General features: G+C 32.6%; 2 protein-coding genes across 7 annotated transcripts in view; one reads left to right on the top strand and one right to left on the bottom strand.

The window, feature by feature from the left end:
- Window positions 1–349: 349 nt before the first annotated feature.
- LOC106472629 (tRNA (adenine(37)-N6)-methyltransferase-like) lies at window positions 350–15,896 on the top strand. Of its 2 annotated transcripts, XM_022401178.1 has the most exons (6): window positions 350–442; window positions 1,882–2,022; window positions 2,159–2,373; window positions 3,200–3,383; window positions 10,870–11,042; window positions 12,856–15,896. In XM_022401178.1, the coding sequence occupies exons 3-6, from the start codon at window positions 2,166–2,168 to the stop codon at window positions 13,848–13,850; spliced, it is 1,560 nt and encodes a 519-aa protein (XP_022256886.1). In that variant the 5' UTR covers window positions 350–442; window positions 1,882–2,022; window positions 2,159–2,165; the 3' UTR covers window positions 13,851–15,896. The 2 variants fall into 2 exon arrangements, with proteins under 2 accessions (XP_022256886.1, XP_013788734.2); XM_013933280.2 differs by lacking the exon at window positions 1,882–2,022.
- Window positions 15,897–16,595: 699 nt separating this feature from the next.
- Window positions 16,596–20,137, bottom strand: part of LOC106472630 (transcriptional repressor p66-beta-like) — a 43,315-nt gene continuing 39,773 nt past the window's right edge. For all 5 annotated transcript variants that reach the window (XM_013933282.2, XM_013933281.2, XM_013933283.2 and 2 more), the window contains one exon: window positions 16,596–18,573. In XM_013933282.2, the coding sequence (XP_013788736.1) occupies window positions 17,629–18,573 (945 nt within the window). In that variant the 3' untranslated portion in view covers window positions 16,596–17,628. The remainder of the gene's footprint in view (window positions 18,574–20,137) is intronic.

Below are 20,137 nucleotides of genomic sequence, written 5' to 3' on the forward strand. Positions count from 1 at the left end.
TAATAATGCCCTTTTTGGTGTAATTGTGATTATATTTTACTTCTTAATGTCCCCCGGTGGGTGAGCAATATGTTTACGAACTTCAGTGCTAAAATCCGGGGTTCAATTCCTCATGGTAAACAGAGTACATATAACACATTGACAGTTTTTGATATCTTTAAGAGATAAGCTTAGAATAACTACATACGTATAAAACCTCCTTAACCATATTGCTTTTATAGATTCATAAAAAGCACTAGTGAACGAGTGTATATTAACAACAAGAATGGAATTCGAGTATATATGTTAAATACATCTGACCATTGCGTATAGGACAGTAGGTGGCATTAATTGACAATATGGCGGCGTGTGGAACAGGTGGAGAGATTGAGAGATTATCATTTAGAAATGATGATTTGAAACGTCAAATTGCTATTGCGAGAAAAGAATTAAAAAATCTGAGGTATGCATCAGTAAATTTCAATCTATTATATTCAACTTATGTATTAATACTATATTCTGCAAAAATAAATTTTTGAATTTATGATTATTCATAAATTACTTAAAATAGTTAATAATTAATTAATACTCTTACTAAGTAAGAGTATTAAACGCCAGTTAATAAGAAAATCAGCTAAAAACACTGCTGTAATACGATGAAATCGAAAACAAAAAAGTGGAAACTTATACCATGAAAAATGTCTAATGTTGAATAGATGTTTAAAATTAAAATCACCAGAGGAAGGTCGTCCCAACCCGAAACGTTCTGAATATTAAAACGTCTATCTAATATTAGCCGTTTTTCGTGGTATAAGTTTTCCACTTTTTTGTTTTCGGTTGCGAGTTAATAAAAATCGAAATCATTGATGTCTTATGTTATGTAAAAATCTTCTGTAACTGTAATCGGCCCAGTGTTGGTTTTAGCTCATTGCTTTTGGGAATTTTTACTTAGAATCACTATTAATATTATTTAATGAATACTATTATTACATAAAGAAATAGCATCTAGGATAAAAATAATAATACTGATACAGTGTTACAGATCAATTACCCATTTGAATGGAAAACCTGTAAAAGACACCGAATTTTATTTAGTTATACAAAAAAAATAAAAAATATACATTGGGGTGAATCCACAAAGAGTTCATACCTAAAAATTAGCTAAAAGAACAAATTAACTGTGTCTCAATTTGCCCATTGCTGTAAAATGCTTTATTAACCAATCAGATGATGTGATGTGAAATCTTGTTCTTCTTGTAATATTCTCAAGTAATATTAAGCAAACATTTCATTAATTACTTGATGTACCTGCAAATTGCTATTAGGTGTGAAATAACAATACATTTTGCCAAAGTAATTAAAAGGAGATCTAGAGGCATAAGATATCCTAATAAAATTAATTGGTGTATCAAGAAATATGTATAAACTTTAGCATAATAAATTAGATTTGTGTAATGCATTGAGTTTCTTTTTATGGGCATAAGTAGAAACTGCAAGAATCAACAAATGTAGTCAAGATAAAATAATTTACCACCAGCATCTTCACGTGTGTTCTGAGATCATCAGTATATATCTATGATGTCCCAAAGTAGAATAACTGAGTATACAGAAATACACATTAGTTGAGAGCTTGTTTAGGATTCACCATGATGTGTATCTGCTAGTTTTTATACAAGAACTTTATAAAACTGAGTGCATTTTACAGGATTTCCATTCACATGTTCAGTTGATCTGTCCACCAATACTTTTACTTTACCTTAGATATCACTATTACTGCATTAAGTACAGTAAGAATACAAATGAAGTCGGGGTGAAGAGAGTTTTTAACTAGTATATTTTTCTTTAAAAGTTAACTTAATATAATGAAATCCAACCTTAAATTTGTGTGATTTTTGTTTCTAGTAAAACTTTTGAGGTTCTCAAGCTTTCCAGTTTGCTAATGTCATACAAGCTAAAGCTCCATTTGGTGGCATTGCTTACCATATATCTACCTAGTGATGGAAGCTGAAACTGCTGATGTACCATATATCTGGTTGTGGAAGGGTAGTATTACCATACATAATCATGAGTTTCATTCTATAGTTGGTATTTATAAAATATATTTAAGCTAAATTCATTAAACAATTTTATGAATATCACATAAATGTCTGTTGTTGTTTTTTTCACTTCATATTGTTAGGCTAAATATGGAGAAGTTAAAAAAAGTGCAAGAGAAGGAACTGTTCAAGATCCATCACTTACTGAACAATGAATTAGGTGTCCTACTGGATTCACATGCTGATTGCTCAACTCCAAGGAAAGAATTACAGGGATTAAAGAATGAGAGAAAGAGTAAAGAAGAAAAGTTGTTTTTTGAAAATAAAAATCATATACAGAATAATTCTGATAATAATGGTAGGCTAACATTCCCTCGTAAAAAAATTAATTTTTTTACTGTACAGAAATATTTATTTATCCACACGTTTGCAGTAGTTACTCTTTTATTTGCATCTTTACTATATACATTCAAATATGCTGTTGCAACAAATTTAAACTTGCTCTTCATTTAGTAATTATATATTTTTCATTTAAATCTTTGTTTTAATTTTTGGTGTAGTTTTTATAACATTTGAGTAAAAGTGGGGAGTAAATTTATAAGTAACTAACATATAAAACTTGTCATTTTTTTCCAACAGTGACTGTAGTTACAAAACTAATGAAAGCATACAATTTTCTCATATATAACTTTAACAAATGACAGTGAACTGAATTACCAAATATTGCATATTCAGAAATTAGCAAATCTACTATTTATGCAAGTAAATTAAGGAGCACAACTCCTCTTGGTTCAGTATTTTTATCTCGGGGTAAAAGCTTATTTGTAGATGTCAGTGATGAAAAGATTATTTTTTATTCATAATTACAAAATTAGTTAAGCATCACATTTTTAAAATGGGCATCTTGTTTGAGTATTTTAAAATATTACTTTATAATTGTCACTAATATATTTTTGGTCTTTGAGATATCAAACTTGTTAAACAGATTGCCTTTTTTGAATGTGATACATTTCTTGCTTCTTGTTTTCATACACTTGTATATATGGTTTTTCATCCATGACTTCATACAGAATATGTATATAAAATGTTTTTGTTTGTTTCTAAGCTAGAAAACTTCATATCGAATGGAAGTTTCATATAGATGAATATTTTTCTCTGTTTTATTTGTTGTTTATATTTCAAAGCCGGTAAAGATGTCTTTACACTGAGGTGTATTGGAAAAATTCACTCTTGGTTCAAGACTAAAAATGGAACTCCTCGACAACCTTCAGTGTGTGATTCTGCAAGAGCCAAGCTCGTAATTGATAAACATGTCTTCAGTAATCCTGAACATGCACTACAAGGGATAGAAGACTTCTCTCATATCTGGTAAGTTTTACTCTTTACTCAAATTACAGTTGCATCTTGTATATTATTGTAAACTAGCCCTTGTAGATAACATAAGTTAACATTTATTGTCAATGTTGATTACAGAGTTTAAGTAAATTAAAAATAAAACAATTAATACCAATGACAAATCTATCTGATTCATGCAAAAAAATAAGATTTAAAGATATTCAGTCTTTTTTCCTTCTCCGCCTTGTGGTGAAAGTCTGTAATGTGACAAGGTAATTTCTAGGTCCCCTTCAAACTTATAGTTGCAGTTAGGACTGGATGAACTTTTCCAAACTTTTTTTGCTAATTCAGTAGAAAGCTCGTATTGAGCCAATTTCATTTGTTTATCTTTATTTAGTTTTTAACTGTCTAAAAAAAATTGTGTATGTATGTGTATCATTAGATCACTTTTGCATACTAGTATAAAACTAAACCTGTCAAACTAATGGATAATCTTGTCAAACCTCCAAAGAAGGCAATCCATGCATAGTTGTGAAGAAATTATATATTTTGGGAAAGAAGTTTTTTGTGTTTGTGAAAGAGTTTTTCTAAGAAAATGTGATTCATTCTAATACATCTTGGAAAGCTTTCTATTTATTCTTGAAATATTAAAATGTCTCGGGTCATATCAAATTGTAGGATGTAGGTTAGGTTTTTCTAATGTTTTCAATATTGTATGACATATAGTATTTCTTTCTTTGTTATGAAATTTGCATATTATAAGTAAGGTTTCACCAATTCATCACACCCTTTTCATTTTGTGATAAAAGTATATATACTGTCACACCCCTGACAGGTTGATCCTGTATCAATGTAAGATTTGTTAGAGGCTCTTATGTAAATAAAACAAAAGTTGTGTCTGTATTCAGTGTTCTATTCTGAATAAGCCAAACCGTCTTCAAATTAGTTTCACCTTTCAATGTTGTGTTTGATACATATTTTATTTCCATGGGTATATTACCAACATATCTCAAACTTCATGATTTTTTTTTCAGTTATTTCTCTGCTATCGTGATAATCTATTTTTATATCTTAAATCTATGACACAGCTTTCACCATATTTTGATAAATACATTAACCTTTCTGACCCTAGTGTTCAGTCACAGAACCTTTGTAGATCACTCATGGACATCCCGTGCACAAAGTCAGAGCTGTAAGCAATGTACATAAGATCTGTTGTTGATGGTCATATTCTTTGCTTTTCCATCCATTGAGGAACCTGTTCAGGCTGCTTTAACTGTAGCATGAAATAAAACATAGTTTGGCTAAATGATGCCTCACACCCATATAATGTTTCAGGTTATTGTTTGTCATTCCAGTAGTAAATATGTCTATTGAAATGTCTTGGTTCAAGTGCACTTATTTGAGTACGTGTTTTCAAATGTAATCAAAGTTATTTCGTTTCTTAAAATTTTCTATTTTTGGAGAGGGAGCTACTCAACCCATACCTTGACCTACTTGAATCATCCAAAGAGCTTCCGATAAATTACCTTACTTCTGTTCATATACATAGCTGTCCTCTGTTTGCAATTTTTTTTTGTATGCCACAAGCCTTTCACTCTTATGCACCACTTGATTCACATGGTTCACATGATTTTTGCATGCAAATTATTATGCAACAAACCTCCACCAATAGTAGTTCCACACACCAATGTGCTATTCTACCTAATTATCTCTTCTCGTTTGGCCGTGCTTGTGTTTAGACGTTTAGTTTGTGCTCTCCTCAAGTGTTTTTTTTCATATCTTCATATCAATTTCTCTCACCAAGTTTACTATTTATTATACAACAGTGATATTTGTAACTTATTATTTTATATTTCTACTCAGTTAAGGAATTTAATACTTCATTAAACATTTTTTCTACTTTTTATTTCTTTCTGCAAAGATGGTTGAGTTTGGTTACTCATTTTGGATATGAATTTCAAATTCTAATTTACCACTTCAAAGGTTATAACTTATATCAGCACATTTACACAGGCTTCAGGTGGCAGTCCTTACCTGGGGAATTATTGGCTTTACTTTGTCGGGAGATTATCATTCAATGAACTAACCTTTTTTGGGCCTTGACTGAATTAGGGCTTAGTTGTATACTTTGTTCTATAACATTAGATTAGGCTTAACAAAGGTCTTTGTTATTTTAGGACAACTCGTAATTCATCTTACCAGTATATCATAAATTAGGTTAACTATATTGTGTTTTCTCAAAACATCACATCTCATACATAAGTTATTGTCAATAATTTTACAATATAATGTATTTCATTTTTGTTATTATTTATCTTTTATCATATTAACTTTGTTAATGTGGACTCCTGGAGCTGGGGTCTGCACAAACTTCTCCCGATATTGTACGTATTATTGTTAGGTTAGGGTTTTTAAATTAGAGCTTAGTGATATACTTTGTCCTGCACACATTGATTAAACTTATCAATTGCCTGTTATTTTTGGTTTACCTGTAGTTCATCTTAGAGGTAAATCAATAATTAGGTTAAATATCTTTGTGTTCTTCAACACATAACATCTTATACATATGTTTATTTCACAACACACTTACTTCAATTTACATTATATCTACTGTTTCATTTTTGTAATTCTTAATCATTTATACTTCTTACAATTAATTTCGTTTGTGAGGACCCCTGGGGGTGCCCTACCTTCTCCAAATATTGCTCGCCTCCCTCCTACAACTGCTTAACCTGTTTAGGAAAATCTAGATTTTATCAGTTTTCTTCCACCTTATTATGGCTTGCATTCCCAGACCTCTACTGCGGAATCTGCTAGGCCTACCTCAGTATTTTTTTTTTTTTTTTTAGACAAGTCTCACAGTGTACTTTTCCTCTCCTTCTCCAGACATTATGTTTCATGATGAGCATTTTTGTGTCTTTTGGGATAGAGTACTTGCATGCCTCACCCTCCACAGGCTTAACTTATCATCAGGCAAATTTTCTTCTTGATTCTATGTACTTAGAATCTCTGTTGCCTGTATGAGTAGGTATGGAGAGCAGTCTCTGTTAATCCTATCCATTTTATCCCCCACCTAGTTTTCCAGTTTCTTCTTACTCTATTGACTCTCCTACAGGAAATGTCTACCTTACACTTCCTTTCTTAAGTGTTCCACCTATATCTAGGGGATTTTCATAGAATACCTCTTTTCCTCCATTTTGGGGCATTTCCATCTTCAGTTCTTTCCCTCCACATGTAACTTCTTTGCTTTTGGGATCTTCTGGGGTGGGACACTGTCTTATACCATTTGTTTACCATCCACTTCTATTAGAGACTTAAGGTCAGCTCTTTTTCTCCACTGGTACATTCTTTTGGGAGCTACTCCCATTCATGAAGTATCTGCAATGCTATATTCTTTTTTTTTTTTTGGTTATTCTTTTGTTTCATTCTGATTCATTGCCATATCTATTCATGTTCCATGTCCAGCACCTTACTGTCTTTTACCTATCCTACCTACAGGTTTCTCCGTTAGTCATGTATGCTCGATGCTGATTGGAGTTCTGGATCGATTGGTCCTGCCTCAATTACTTCTTGGTTCTTCCCCATTTTTAATATGTAGTCCTTGATCACAATTTGGTGGGCAATGTCTGCAGTACTGAGAATGCCTATGGTACACGTTCTTATTTTTCATTTCTCAGGTTATCTTTGGTTTTTTTCACCACATGATTCGGTACCAGTTTCATGCACTGCCCTTCGGACTTGTTTCGGTTCGTATGTCTTTTGTCAGGGGGTCTGCATTTTACCCGACTTCCACATTTGGGGGATTTTACTGCTTGGATGTCAGGGGGTCTGCATTTTACCCGACTTCCACATTTGGGGGATTTTACTACTTGGATGTCTAACTTCAGTGAGCTCCTTTCAAATGGGGGTTGTCATAATATACACACTTGCTTCTTACATAAGCAGCTCAGGTGGTTGGAATTTCTAGTTGGATAAATTTTTCATGTTACCTACCTAACAATCTTGGTTATTTGGGGAGTGTCTTTTTAAACACACACCTTCATCAGGACCATCCCTTCTCCTTCTCGATTGCATTTAATGGAGTTTTTTGTTATCCACACCATTACAGTTCACTATCTTACTGCTAGTGAGGTTCTAACACATTGGGGGATGTGGCTTCTATGGAAGCACTTCTCCCTTTGGGCCTGGCACATTTGTGATCTTTTCAGGAGACACTGCACTACCCATGGTCTTTTGCTAGGGTTCCTTTGGATTCTCCTCCTCCCCTCTTTGAATATATGCTTTGATGTTTGAACACATCCTCCACATTATTGGATTTACCAATTCTTCCCCCTTGTCTTGGGGGTGTGGGTCGATCAGCAGGAGGCTTCAGGACAAGGGTATATGGATGAAAGGTCTTACCATGTTAACACCCTAGCAGTCCAACATGTTTTAGTTCACATTTTTCGTCTTGTTTGGATTTGAATAGCTTTATTCCCACTATTCGATGGTGGTGGCTTATATTGCTCACCAAGGGGGCACTTATTCTTGTTTCATTTGTGGTAGACAGTGGATCGACCTTTTTTTAACCCACATACTTGACATACATCTCCTGGTGTGTTCCAGGTGCTTTCATCCTTTTTGTAGATCGCATTTCGATCATCAAATTTTCAGTGGTTCTGCCTCCTGTGGGTATTCCTCCACAGGAAGTGTTTGAATCCTTTCTCAATTCCAAGTTACCTCTTTTGTTTTTGGTGTCTGACTCATCATCCACTTGCCCTGGCTGTTGATACGTTCAAACAGGTTAGATTCATTTTATAAATTTTCTCATTCCATCAGTCTTATTCCCAGAGTGATTTTGATCAACCATGTCACTTCTGGTTAGGTTTATCTAATTGATCCTTGCTGGCCAGCACACATCTGGTTTTCTCGGCTGTTTTGGCTTGATATATTTTTGTTGTTCTTGATCGATTTTACTAACCTATACTTTGGGGGCTCAGGTGGAATATTCTTTTTATCATTTTCATTTCTTGCCATCTTCCACCTTTATTCTTGGTCAGATACAGATGACCTTCTCTGTCTCGTACATGCTCTGGGTTGCTTCATTGCTTTCAAGGCTTGTTTCTGTTGACTCCATTTTCCACAGTTTCATTCCCTTCTCCCCTTACCCATTGAGTTTGGCTTATGATTCAATTGACCTTTTATTCCTTGTCTCCTTCTTCCTGTAATCAATTCCTGGTGTCTTCACTCTGTTCAGGCACCTTACCTTTTACCTGCATCTCAACTCCATCATCTGATGGAGGTACTTCGTCTGTGGAGCAAAGGGACTACACCTCATATGTTCATTTCCCATAAACTGCTTTCGGTTGCTGTTTGTTCCTCATCAGGGTACTGTCTTCCATCTGTTCCCATCCTTCGGTGCAACTGTAGCAGGTTAAGTTTTTTCTTTTATTATATATATATTATTTTTCAGGGGCCTGTCCCATATTTTGACCAGGATCTTGCTATGTGGCAAGTGGTGCCTATCAAGGTATTCTTCAATCACTTAGAATTGTACTGAAACCTGCTTTGTGTGACCATTTTGTCTTCACTTTCATAATTTCCATAACCACAAAACACACATTGTTCATTACAGTCACATACACTAGAGATGTGGTGTTCCACAAGATCGCCTGTAGGTTATTCCTCGTGATATTTTTGCTAAATAAAAATGCCCATTCCAGACCATACTAACCCATGGTCTTCATGGGTAAAGCAGAAAAGGATTGCTGCCCATTCCTTAGATTGAATAAATAAGTCTACTTTTCAAAATAATTTTATGGTAACCCATTGCAATTTCTTTGGTGTGAATGTTCCTCCAGACTCTCCACTGTCCCCCCCCCCTCCTATTTCTTCCAGTGGAGTAAGAGAGTCCTTACCACTTTCCAGTTCAAAGCTGTGGGGGTGGTGGACCATGAAGGTGTCCTCCTGAATGAGAGATCACTCAATTCACCGCAGTTGCACTACTGTGGGTCACAGTGGGTGCACTTGTTGGTTACTCCACTTTTTCATCTTGCATTACCCCTCGATGTCTTTATGCCAAGGATGTTACTGCATTTGAGGTGGTTCCAGTCTGTTCGATTTGAGTGGAATATATATATGTATGTTATTTCACTCTTCTCACATGTGCCCTGTTCACAAATTGGCAGTGGGATTTCTCCCTCTGATCAGCTGAACTTGAGGTGAAGACAGTCTTCCACATATCATCCTCTTATTAAAGGGTCCCCCTCTTTAGGGTGTCCTTCAGATGCTTCTACTTTCTCCCTTGCACTGGTCACTCCATCTATTTCATGTGGGATTGTAACTATATATGTGAGCGGAAGTAAGGTACCTTGTCAGGAGTTATAATTTTCTTATACTGAAAATGTATTGTACTTACTTCCACTCACACTGTCAATCGGTGCTTACATTTCTGCCGAAACTCAAATTGATAGTTAAGTAGAATAGCATAGAGGGAGTCACGTGGGCATATGACACTACTATTGGTGGAGGTTTGTTTCATGAAAGAATCAGTTAAACCATGTGAATCAGGGGTGTATGGAAGTGAATGGCTTATGGCATGTGAAAAAAATATTGCAAATAGAGAGCAGCACTGAACCAGAATAGCTATGTACGTGAGCGGAAATAAGTACCTACCAAAAATAAAATTTTCAGTGCAGGAAAATTATAACTTTTGTAGGACATGTTTTATTTTGTCCTTCCGAAGATAAGTAAATGTTGCACACAACATTTCCATAATTTATTTCCTCAAATTCATCCAAATCTGCTCTTATATTAGTTTTTTATTTATTTATAATTATTCAAAAGGCATTAGGATGCTCTCACAAATTCCCATTTGGGTACTGAATAAATTTTCATCCTTCCATATCATTAATACACATACCACACCAGTTTGTTGGTGATGCAAGTATAAATTTGTAATAGTATTAAAACAAAGATGTTAAAAAATCTTATAAACAATTTTTCCCCTCCCCATATCTTAATTTTCCCATTTTGTATTCAAAATAAGAGGCGTATCAGAACATTATTTCAAGTTTATCTTTTCTTCCAAAATTCACTGCCAATGAGGCCTTTGAATACAAAATAGAGAACTTTTAAAAGGCATGCAGAAAAAAATACATTGCAGTTTATATGCATTTTATCAACATTTTATACCTATTGGTTTATAATGCTTTGCCAGGTTTCAGCATTTAACTGTAACTTTTAAAGGAGATGGTAGTATATATGTTTTATTTCAAGAAATCATCTGGTGTAAAGAAATATGGATATCTGTTTCCAATCAAAATGGCCCTTTTTTACAAAACACCATATTGAATTGTAAAGTATGGCAAATGAATTAAACTATAGTAAGCTAAGTAACACTCAGATTGGTTTGTAAGGTAAGTTTATTACATGGTTGGCTACATTTGTCTTAGTAAATGTGTATTTCTTGTGAAAATTGATGCTTTTATAATGCACAAAATTGTTGATTTTAAGTATTTCATATTTACATTGACAGGATACTTTTTATGTTTCACAAAAACCAATATTCCAAAAAAAATGAAATGTTTATGAGAGCTAAGGTTCATCCTCCAAGACTTAATGGAAAATCCATGGGAACGTTTGCTACAAGATCACCTCATCGAATAAATGCCCTAGGACTAACACTAGCTAAACTAGAAAAAGTTGAAGGTAAGCTTGCACATAATTCTACATGTTAAAACCACTTGAAAAATAGTAAGATTGTAATACATAAATAAAAACATCACGTTCTAAACAAGTTTCAATTATGTTTTCTTTAAAAAAAAGCACACATTTTAAATGCACAATTAGCACTCTGTGTACACTTTTACTTGAAACAGAAAAACTTTACTCTTAGTACAATGGTGATAAGGAAAGAGTTAGTTGGAATACAAAATATCTAAAAATTATTTTTCATCATTTTATGGCAATGCTATGATACATGATGGCAGAGCTACAAAAGGGTCATGAGAGGACACCATTGTAAAAATATTAGTATATTTAACAACTCAAAAGATGTATTTTTATGCATAGTGAAATTAATGAACATGTAATTTTGGTATCAATCAAGAAATTAATGGTATTTTAAAATAATAAAATTTACTAACTACCAATGACATGTACAAAATGGTTTAATTCCAAACTAGATACATGCAATGTAGAAACGAAATTCTTCTAGCATCAATTTGAAAATTATAAATTTTACTGTCTCAGTCTTTTATTTAATTTAAAGTTAAAATATCATCAGTCATTCTTATGCTTTAATCATCAATGTCATTTGCACTTTGTTTCGATTTAACACCAATACAAATTGACTAAACATTACTCTAGTTTAACAAAAATCACATTGCATTAAATAAAGTGTCAATTATTTTTAACTAATCAAGTTTATATAGATCTTAAATAATCAGTGTTCATGACTGTTCCTTCCTCTTCTTTACTAGCTCTATTCGCTTTGCAAGCCACTCTTTTGTGTGTACTGTTTCCATGGTCTTTTCTGCAGTGGGGAAATTTTGTTTACCTCTTTTTCTACTTATCTTTTAGGCTGCTGTGCTTTATACCTTCCTTAACTATCAACCGTCTTCCTGTCAATTACTTTTAACAGTTCCTTCCTCTTCTTTACTAGCTCTCTTTGCTTTGCAAGCCACTCTTTTATGTGTACTGTTCCCACGGTCTTTTCTGCAGTGAGGAAATTTTTTTTACCTCTTTCTCTACTTGTCTTTTAGGCTGCTGTGCTTTATACTTTCCATAACTATCAACCATCTTCCTGGGAAGCAAGGAATCAATTAGTTGACAAGCTTCCAAAGCTGTATGGTTGTACATTTTTAGTCCATATTTGACATTGTGGGTGGCATTGCAGATAGGTATTTGCGTTAAACATGATTTTTCTGTGATTAGAGGATTCAGTCGAGAACTCTTAAAATATTATGGTCAACTAATCGGAATAAGCAAATTGGTCATGATCGAAAAAAATCTCACAGGAAAGTAAGAATGCATTTTAACACTGTAATAAAATGAAACATTTATATATAGTCGACTTTTGGATAACTAAATGTAAAAGCTCAGTAAACCGTTTTGTTTTGACCATGCTTTTGATGGTTTGTTGATTAACCCCATCATCTGTACCACCCCACTAAAAATATATTCTTGTGTTTATATGTTTTGCAAGATGAATCCATTTTTAGATTAAAAAAGAAAATGTTATCAATGAGTGACAGAAAAGCATGTATCACATACTTAAAAAATCTTACTCTGATTTAGAGCTTTTGTATATTTTCCACCCATCTATAAATATTTTTATTTTCTCTCAGAAGTGATTTTTCATACTGTTTCAATCGAATAATTTGGAAGAACATAATCTTATAAATACTTCTGTGTACAATTACTTGAACATAATGGTTTTAGGTGTTTATTATATACCTTTTGTTAGCAAGTTAAAAGTATAATTATCTAATTCAATATTCTTATTATGTTTTCAATCTAGGAGAAATATTGCATGTAACAGGGGTAGACATTCTTGATGAGACCCCTGTAGTTGATATAAAGCCATATATCCCAGACTATGATACACCTTTTTATCAAAGTATGGTAAAGTCCAGTGTGATATTAAATAGTCAGCACCAAAGTTCAGAAACAAGAAGTGTTTCATATGGTGAAAAACAAGAATTTGATTTAACTGCTTGTCATTTACCAGCATACTGCCTTCACAAAAATGATTTAAATGTCAACACTAACTACCCATTCAACAAACATCTTGAATTTCCAGAAAAAGAGTGCAAAGACAAGAAAAGCAAATTTCATAAAGACAACTTTCCTAGCAAAGTCGATTTCTCTAATAGCAGTGAGCAGGATTTTGAAAAGAAATGTAATAATGTTTTGGATCTCGATAGCAAGCCAACAAATGAAAAACTAAACTGTGATAATGTTCATACTTTGTCTATTAATAAAACTTTAGGTAACAAAGGAATAGATTATCCAGAAAATACAGGATATTTTTTAACTTCAGACAAGCACCATGAGATCAATTCCCAGGAACACTGTTCCTTACAATATAAAGTTCAAGATGGTACTGTTGCTGATGTTGTGACAACTCAGGGAATTCCTCTTCAATTAACTGAAACAAGTTCACAATCTCAAATACCAGCATGGGTTTGTGGTGACCATGTTCCTGAATTAGCTGTGTATTTTACCCAACGAACTGAGAAGATACTAGATAACTTTCACACTTACAGTGCCCATTCTTCTACATGTAACTACTGTCTGAAGTTTCTTTCTGGAGCTGTCGAGCTTAAAAAAGTCATTACTAGTATACTTAAAGCAGATCCACGATCAGTCTATAGAAGGATGCATTGTACTGATAGATTATATTTCTTTACAGTAGATACTGCTCATCTTACTTGTTGGTTTGATGACTCAGATGCATTTGTTGAAGTGGTTAACATTAAACCTTTGGCATGTGCACCAACACAATCGACATGAGATTGTATAACTACAGTGGTTAAAATTGGTCTAGAATAAAAGTGAATTGTGATATTTCTGCCATTTAACACAAAAGTAAGATAAATAAGTTATTCAGTAGAAAATGTTATAATTTTGGCTTCCCTAATTGTACATATAGATTTTTTCAATCAAATCCACTAGTTTAACTAAAACATTATTTAACTGAGTTGCCTAAAATTTTATAATGCCTTTAAAAATGAGTGTCTTGCAAAAACATTATTAGTATGACCTCAACAATCTTTAACCTGTACAACTAAAAAAAGTTGAGTTTCTGTAAAGTCAAATTTAGATTTATGCCATTTAAAATAAAAATTCTAGTTTACCACTGGTGGTTTTAGAAATAAAATAGTCTTATACTTTGTAGGACTAAAATTTCTTGTTGACTGCTCGTACCTTTGATCCTGGGGTGGATTTAACAAAAGCCTCAGCAGTGTCCAAAACACTGTCCACTTCTAGAAACAACTGTAGAGTAATCAATAAGATATTCCAACCCTACAACACCTATGCTGCCTAGATTTAAATAGCACTAAACCCCTTCTTCAGTTTGCATTATTTGTCTAAGTTTCATGCTTTTAGCAAATAGTTTAAAAAAAAAATGTTTGCCAAATAATTGTAATATTCCAAGCATGATTATAGAAAGCACATCTCAATTTAACGGTAAGTAAGCAGGTTGACAATAACTATTCCAAGCATGAAGCATCATTTTAGTGAGCAAATTGATTTATATAATACAAAGAAAACCAAGTTTACCAACCTCATTTGTTTTAAAGGAAATATTATCAAGACAAGTCCTACATTAACTTGAAACCTTAAACATGATAAATCATCTTTGAGTCAACATGTGCCTGTGATGTTGAAAATATTTTTAATGACTAAACCAAATTTTGTAAATAATTACTGTACATATGCATACTCAATTTATAATTATATTTAACTTTTATATTAGCAATCAATACAGCCAGAAATTCAGTCATTAACCCTATGTTGTGAGGTCAGTCTATAGAACAAAGCTTGTACTTGATAATTAGTTTACTATAATTCCAATTTAATTAGTGCATCTTAATGAAATGTGGTAAGTGTTACATGTATTTAGTACACAAAAAGAACAGCATTTTGAATAAATTATTTCTACTGAAGATTTATCTCTGAATTTAGTTGGTTTACGTGCAAAGTGATTTTCATGTTAAGAATAAAAATACTTTTGATCTTATACTTATCACATTTAATGTGCATAATCTCTAGTACCTCCTAAATCATTATTAATTTATATTTTATCTATTTTCTCTGCCCTAATGACATGTGGGCTTGATTCATTTAACCGACCTTGTAACCATCACAAAGAATAAATTTAAATTACCCCTTTTTTCTTTCTAGAATGACTGCAGGTTCTAACAGATCACAATTATCCTATACAGCTTCAGACTTGTAACAGTTTACATCTATTTTAATTTGTTCTATTGCTCTTTGAACCATGTTTGATTAAATCTATGTAACAAAGCTATAAATCACTTGGTGAGTGAGTGGATTAAGTTATGGTAAACCAAACACTCAACTTTGTAAGAACCTTACATTTGTACCTGACTGAGAAATTTAACTTTTTTTCTTCATACAACCTAAAAACTTTATATTTTAGTTACTTGTATAACAATATACATAAAAAACCAGAAATGTAGTACTTACATCCGTTTTTTTTCTCGGTCCTGAATGAAACTTAACGCTAGTTTTTTGTAACAATGGTAGTAATATATAAAATGATTTATATTTATTTAAAATACAAAGTTATTAACACAAGAAAAATGCAATGACCTAAAACTATTATAATTTAATTGGCTTTGTAACTAAACAACAAACAAGTTAAACTAATGCCATTATAATAATGCTGGTATAATAGGTGACTTCCACCAGGGATAGAAATAATGAAATAAAATTACATTCACTGAAGGGAAAGCTATCGGGAAGATTACATTCCTTCATTAATTGTTGTTATTTAATCTATGTGATATGTTCACTTTCATTGGTCAAAACAAGAGAATATGGAAGGACCATGCATTCCTGATCAGGAAAGACAATTAAAAAGATGAAATTCTTTGACAAAAGTTAAATTCCCCTGAAATGTGATATTTCGATTCTTGTCCATGATAGGAACAATGAATTTGTAGACTGAACAGTTCTATACCTGTCATAAGAACAAGCTATTCTTATAGAAAAATCAGTAAATTAAAATGCATTTGTTGTAAATAATCCAACAGCCAATGTCAGAGAGAATTACTGAAGTTTTTTGGAAAAAAAAAAAGATGCAACAGGAGGGTATAGCATTGTTTGTTTGACTTTCTTATTTATATCTCAGTAAATCAAGATGATTGGAGGCTATAAAATAGCAATATCTATACAACAAATGTATGCTACATCAAACTCAGGACATCACATGGAGTAATAAGAATATCTAAAATGGGTTTGGAGCAAACAAGTGTCACTTAATACAGAGAATTTATTTAAATATTTCCTTTTGAAATTATGAGATTTAAACTTGTATAGTACTAACATTTGACTTATGAACTATATTTTGATCCCAGGTTTATTGATAATAAAGTAGTTTAATTAAAATTTGAATGCAACTCTGTAAAAGGTTGTGACATTTCCGCTATGAACACCACCCATGAAAATAAAGGTTAAAAATTTTAAGTTTTGTTTCACAAGGCAAGATCTTACTGGAATTTGAAAATATTAATTGATAACTCATTTATTTTGATTCTGGTTTACAATGGTTTTGTGTTTGATAATACTTCATTCTTATAACAACATAAATATGTCTCTAAATTAACTAATTTCTTTGTATATCTAACAATATAAATCTTGTATTTAGAAACTTGTGGGTTCTCACCTCTCCAAAAAAATGTAATTTCTGAAAGTTTCTGAAAAACAAGTTGATGTCAGAGTTAAAGAAATTAAATAAAAAATAAGTTTTTGATCCAATTTTGACAGCGTGAACAACAAATTAACAAATTTTACAAAACAAAGTATATGCTTCATTGCAAGAAAACTGTTACTACCAAGTAAACTAGTAATTACTTTTCCTCTTATTTATAGTAGCTTCAATATGTCACAACCTTTAAATTTGTATTTATATATAAGATACAATAAATTTGAGACTTCTAAATAATTTATTTAAAGGCTAACGTTAATCTGCTAAAATGAGTTGCAATACATGATTAGAGTGAATAATTGCAAAACTGATTTCACAAAACTGTCACTTTTTGAAAGTAGAAAGTACAATCTGTGGTATAATTTAATGACATTCAGTGCATGTAAAAATTTAAAACGATGCCAGTGATGAAAAAATGTTTATTTCTGAAATTTCATCCATAATCTTTATCAAAAACCCCCCTTTCTTCCACCCATAGTATAAATGAATTTTAAATTACTATCTTCTAAAACTTAACATTTCAATATAATTCTAGATGTTTTTTTTTACATAAAATACCATTTTTACCTTCAAAAGATCAATAAAAGTATGTAAGAAAATGCTTGAGTATAAGCACAAAGTTATCAGAAGCCATGATAAAAAATAAAATAATAATAGTACATTAGTTGCCATATTGTAAGTATTAATAGTTTAACTGTTAATAAATATGTGTACAAAATCACCCAAGAAATTACTGTACAGATTATTTGTTGTAGTGACAAGTGATGAATGTCAAAATAAGAAATGCAAGTATGAGATTCTCCTATTGTATAAAAATGAGTAAAATGTTTTAAATCAAGACTTCCAATTCATTGGACTTTGGGGTAGAGAGCGTGGAGGGATCATATCTAGTAAATACTGACGCTGCAAATCAGGTGAGGTGAAAGGAGCTTTTCCTAGCATTTGGTAAGAATACGCCTGGGCTAGTAATGGATTAAAAGGAATCATGTGAGCAGGTTGTGGTTGGTGAGGCAAGCCCTGGGCAATCTGGTGCAACTGATGTGCTTGGGCCTGCAAGATAGACTGCTGTGCTGGTGTTAACTTCGGTATTTGCTGAAGAAGAGCAGCTGAATTAGCAGCAGCAGCAACGGCTGCTGCACTGGGATTAGTGGCATTCATTCTTGGAATAGGACTATGGGACGATGGTGGAGGTGTACCACGATTAGAAAATACTGTTGTTGTTGGGGCGGAAGTGGAAGACTGAGCTTGTGTTAAGGGAGAGGTAGAAGGTGGAGGGCTTGGAATAACTTGAGACAAGCTCTGTTCTATTTCTTGCTCCTGTTGCAGAGCTTTGACAAAAGCAGTTTTCAAGCGATTGGTATGTTCTGCTTTTAATGCTTTTTTAATGTTTGAGGTGACACACATTTCACAAATTACAGCAGGATGTTTCTTTCCTGACTCTGTGATTGTATCTTGCCATTTCCAAACTGGAGTAAAATCAGTATCACACTGAATACAGAGAAATGGTTCTGGAGGAGCCCTTGCTGTTTGATTATCCTGCATCATGAAGTCAACAATCTTTTCCAGACCCAAAAGGCATATAAATTCTTGATTATTTGCATTAGGTATAAAGTGCATCTCAGGTGGCGGAGGCTTAGGAGGTGGGATCTGCAGCAATGTTTTCTCTAGTTGTTTGCGGAGAGCTAGCTTAGCCACAGCTTGTCTTTGGGCAGGAGTCTGATTATCCATTCTCTCATTTCCTTGAGTAGTCTGTGGAGAAGAGCTTGCTAATGGTCTTGGCTAGAATAAAAATCACATTCAGAAAAAATATTTGTTACATAATAACCAGTAAAAAGCAACAAACAACAAATTATCTTTTTCTCCAGAAATACCACCTACAAGCTGAAACCACAATAAAATGCATACACCTAAACACCAAATTGACAACTGACATAGGTCCCTGAATGAAGACTAACTTTGTAAGTACCCAAACGAAACAGTTGTACAGTCATACATGTAGACACAAAAACTGTGTAAATATGTTTTAAGTGTATCATCAAGAGGAGCTAAATCTATTAAATACAAATTACCAGAATCATTTTATGGATTTCACTATACAGAATTTTTTAACTCATTTAAGTCAGTTAGAGAAGTGTATAAATTTGATTTTAATATTGAACAGTAAGCAAAGAGAACAAAGTAAAAAAATTAAAACAATTTTCTTACAGGATCCTACTGGTGATGCTTTGGAAAATAAAATTATCACAAAGATTGAGAACTGAAGCCAGTTTAAATAAGTGAAGCAATGTGTTGAGCATAAATTTAGAACATATAACAAAAATCAGTAAAGCTTTTTGTTTTTTGAATTTCACACAAAGCTACTCCCAGGAGGGCTCTCTGCACTAGCTGTCCCTAATTTGGCAGTGATAGACTAGAAGAAAGGCAGCTAGTCAACAGTAATCAGCCAACTCTTGGGCTACCCTTTTACCAAAGCATAATGTAATTGACCATAACATTATAATTCCCCCAGAGCTGTAAGGGCATGTTCACTGACAAAGATTCAAACCCACAGATTGCAAATTGAGCACCCTTACCACCAGGTCGTGCTAGGCCTATCAGTAAAGCTCTGTATTTCTTTTTCCCATGCAAAATGCATTTTTTTTGTCAAAAACTGTATATTTAAAAAAATTTCTGTAGTAAATCTTAGATTTCAAACTTATCAAAAAAATTGCAAACAAATTTATAAAAGTAATGTTAACTACAAGTTCATAATGTGAAAATTTACATATAAATACCTCTATTTTGAAAAATAGTGTATTATATGCTGACTAGTTATTTTGTTTTCAACAGAACAGCTTTCTACCAATGTTATTTCAAACAGCTTTTTAATATTTGTACTTAAAATAACTGTTCAAAGTCAAGTTTCAAACATTTTCCACATAATGGTGAAGTCCAATAATGACATTTTTTAAATCAATATTATGAAGTGTTGAATAATTATAAAGAAAAGACAAACCAGTAAGATATCTCTTTTAAATACAATATATTTAGCTGTGACAACAATATATTAATGAAAAAAAAACCAAAAAATGGGATCCTTTTATACTTAACCAAATATTTTGAAGTTTTTAAAATTTTTGCTCATACTGGTAATTTCAGGGAATATTTCTCTAATTATGTGTTGCTGTTTTTTTTCATCAATAATCCAGCATACTCTGCATAACTAAAAATTATTATAAACTTTAGTTATGTTACACTGTCCAAAGATAAAATGTAATCTAAAGGAAACTGGTGGACATGGTAAAAGACAATTCATGTAGTTTAATTATAGTATTTTGACACTTGTGTATTAAGTTAAATCAAT

Source organism: Limulus polyphemus, unplaced genomic scaffold, assembly GCF_000517525.1.
Source record: "Limulus polyphemus unplaced genomic scaffold, Limulus_polyphemus-2.1.2 Scaffold5477, whole genome shotgun sequence".
Taxonomy (NCBI): domain Eukaryota; kingdom Metazoa; phylum Arthropoda; class Merostomata; order Xiphosura; family Limulidae; genus Limulus; species Limulus polyphemus.

Excerpts from the sequence above, each read along its gene's own strand:
- LOC106472629 (XM_022401178.1), top strand. The coding sequence starts at position 2,166 with ATGGAGAAGTTAAAAAAAGTGCAAGAGAAGGAACTGTTCAAGATCCAT. Across the intron at positions 2,374-3,199 it reads GAATAATTCTGATAATAATG|CCGGTAAAGATGTCTTTACA; the intron begins GTAGGCTAACAT and ends TATATTTCAAAG. Across the intron at positions 11,043-12,855 it reads TAAACTAGAAAAAGTTGAAG|GAGAAATATTGCATGTAACA; the intron begins GTAAGCTTGCAC and ends TTTTCAATCTAG.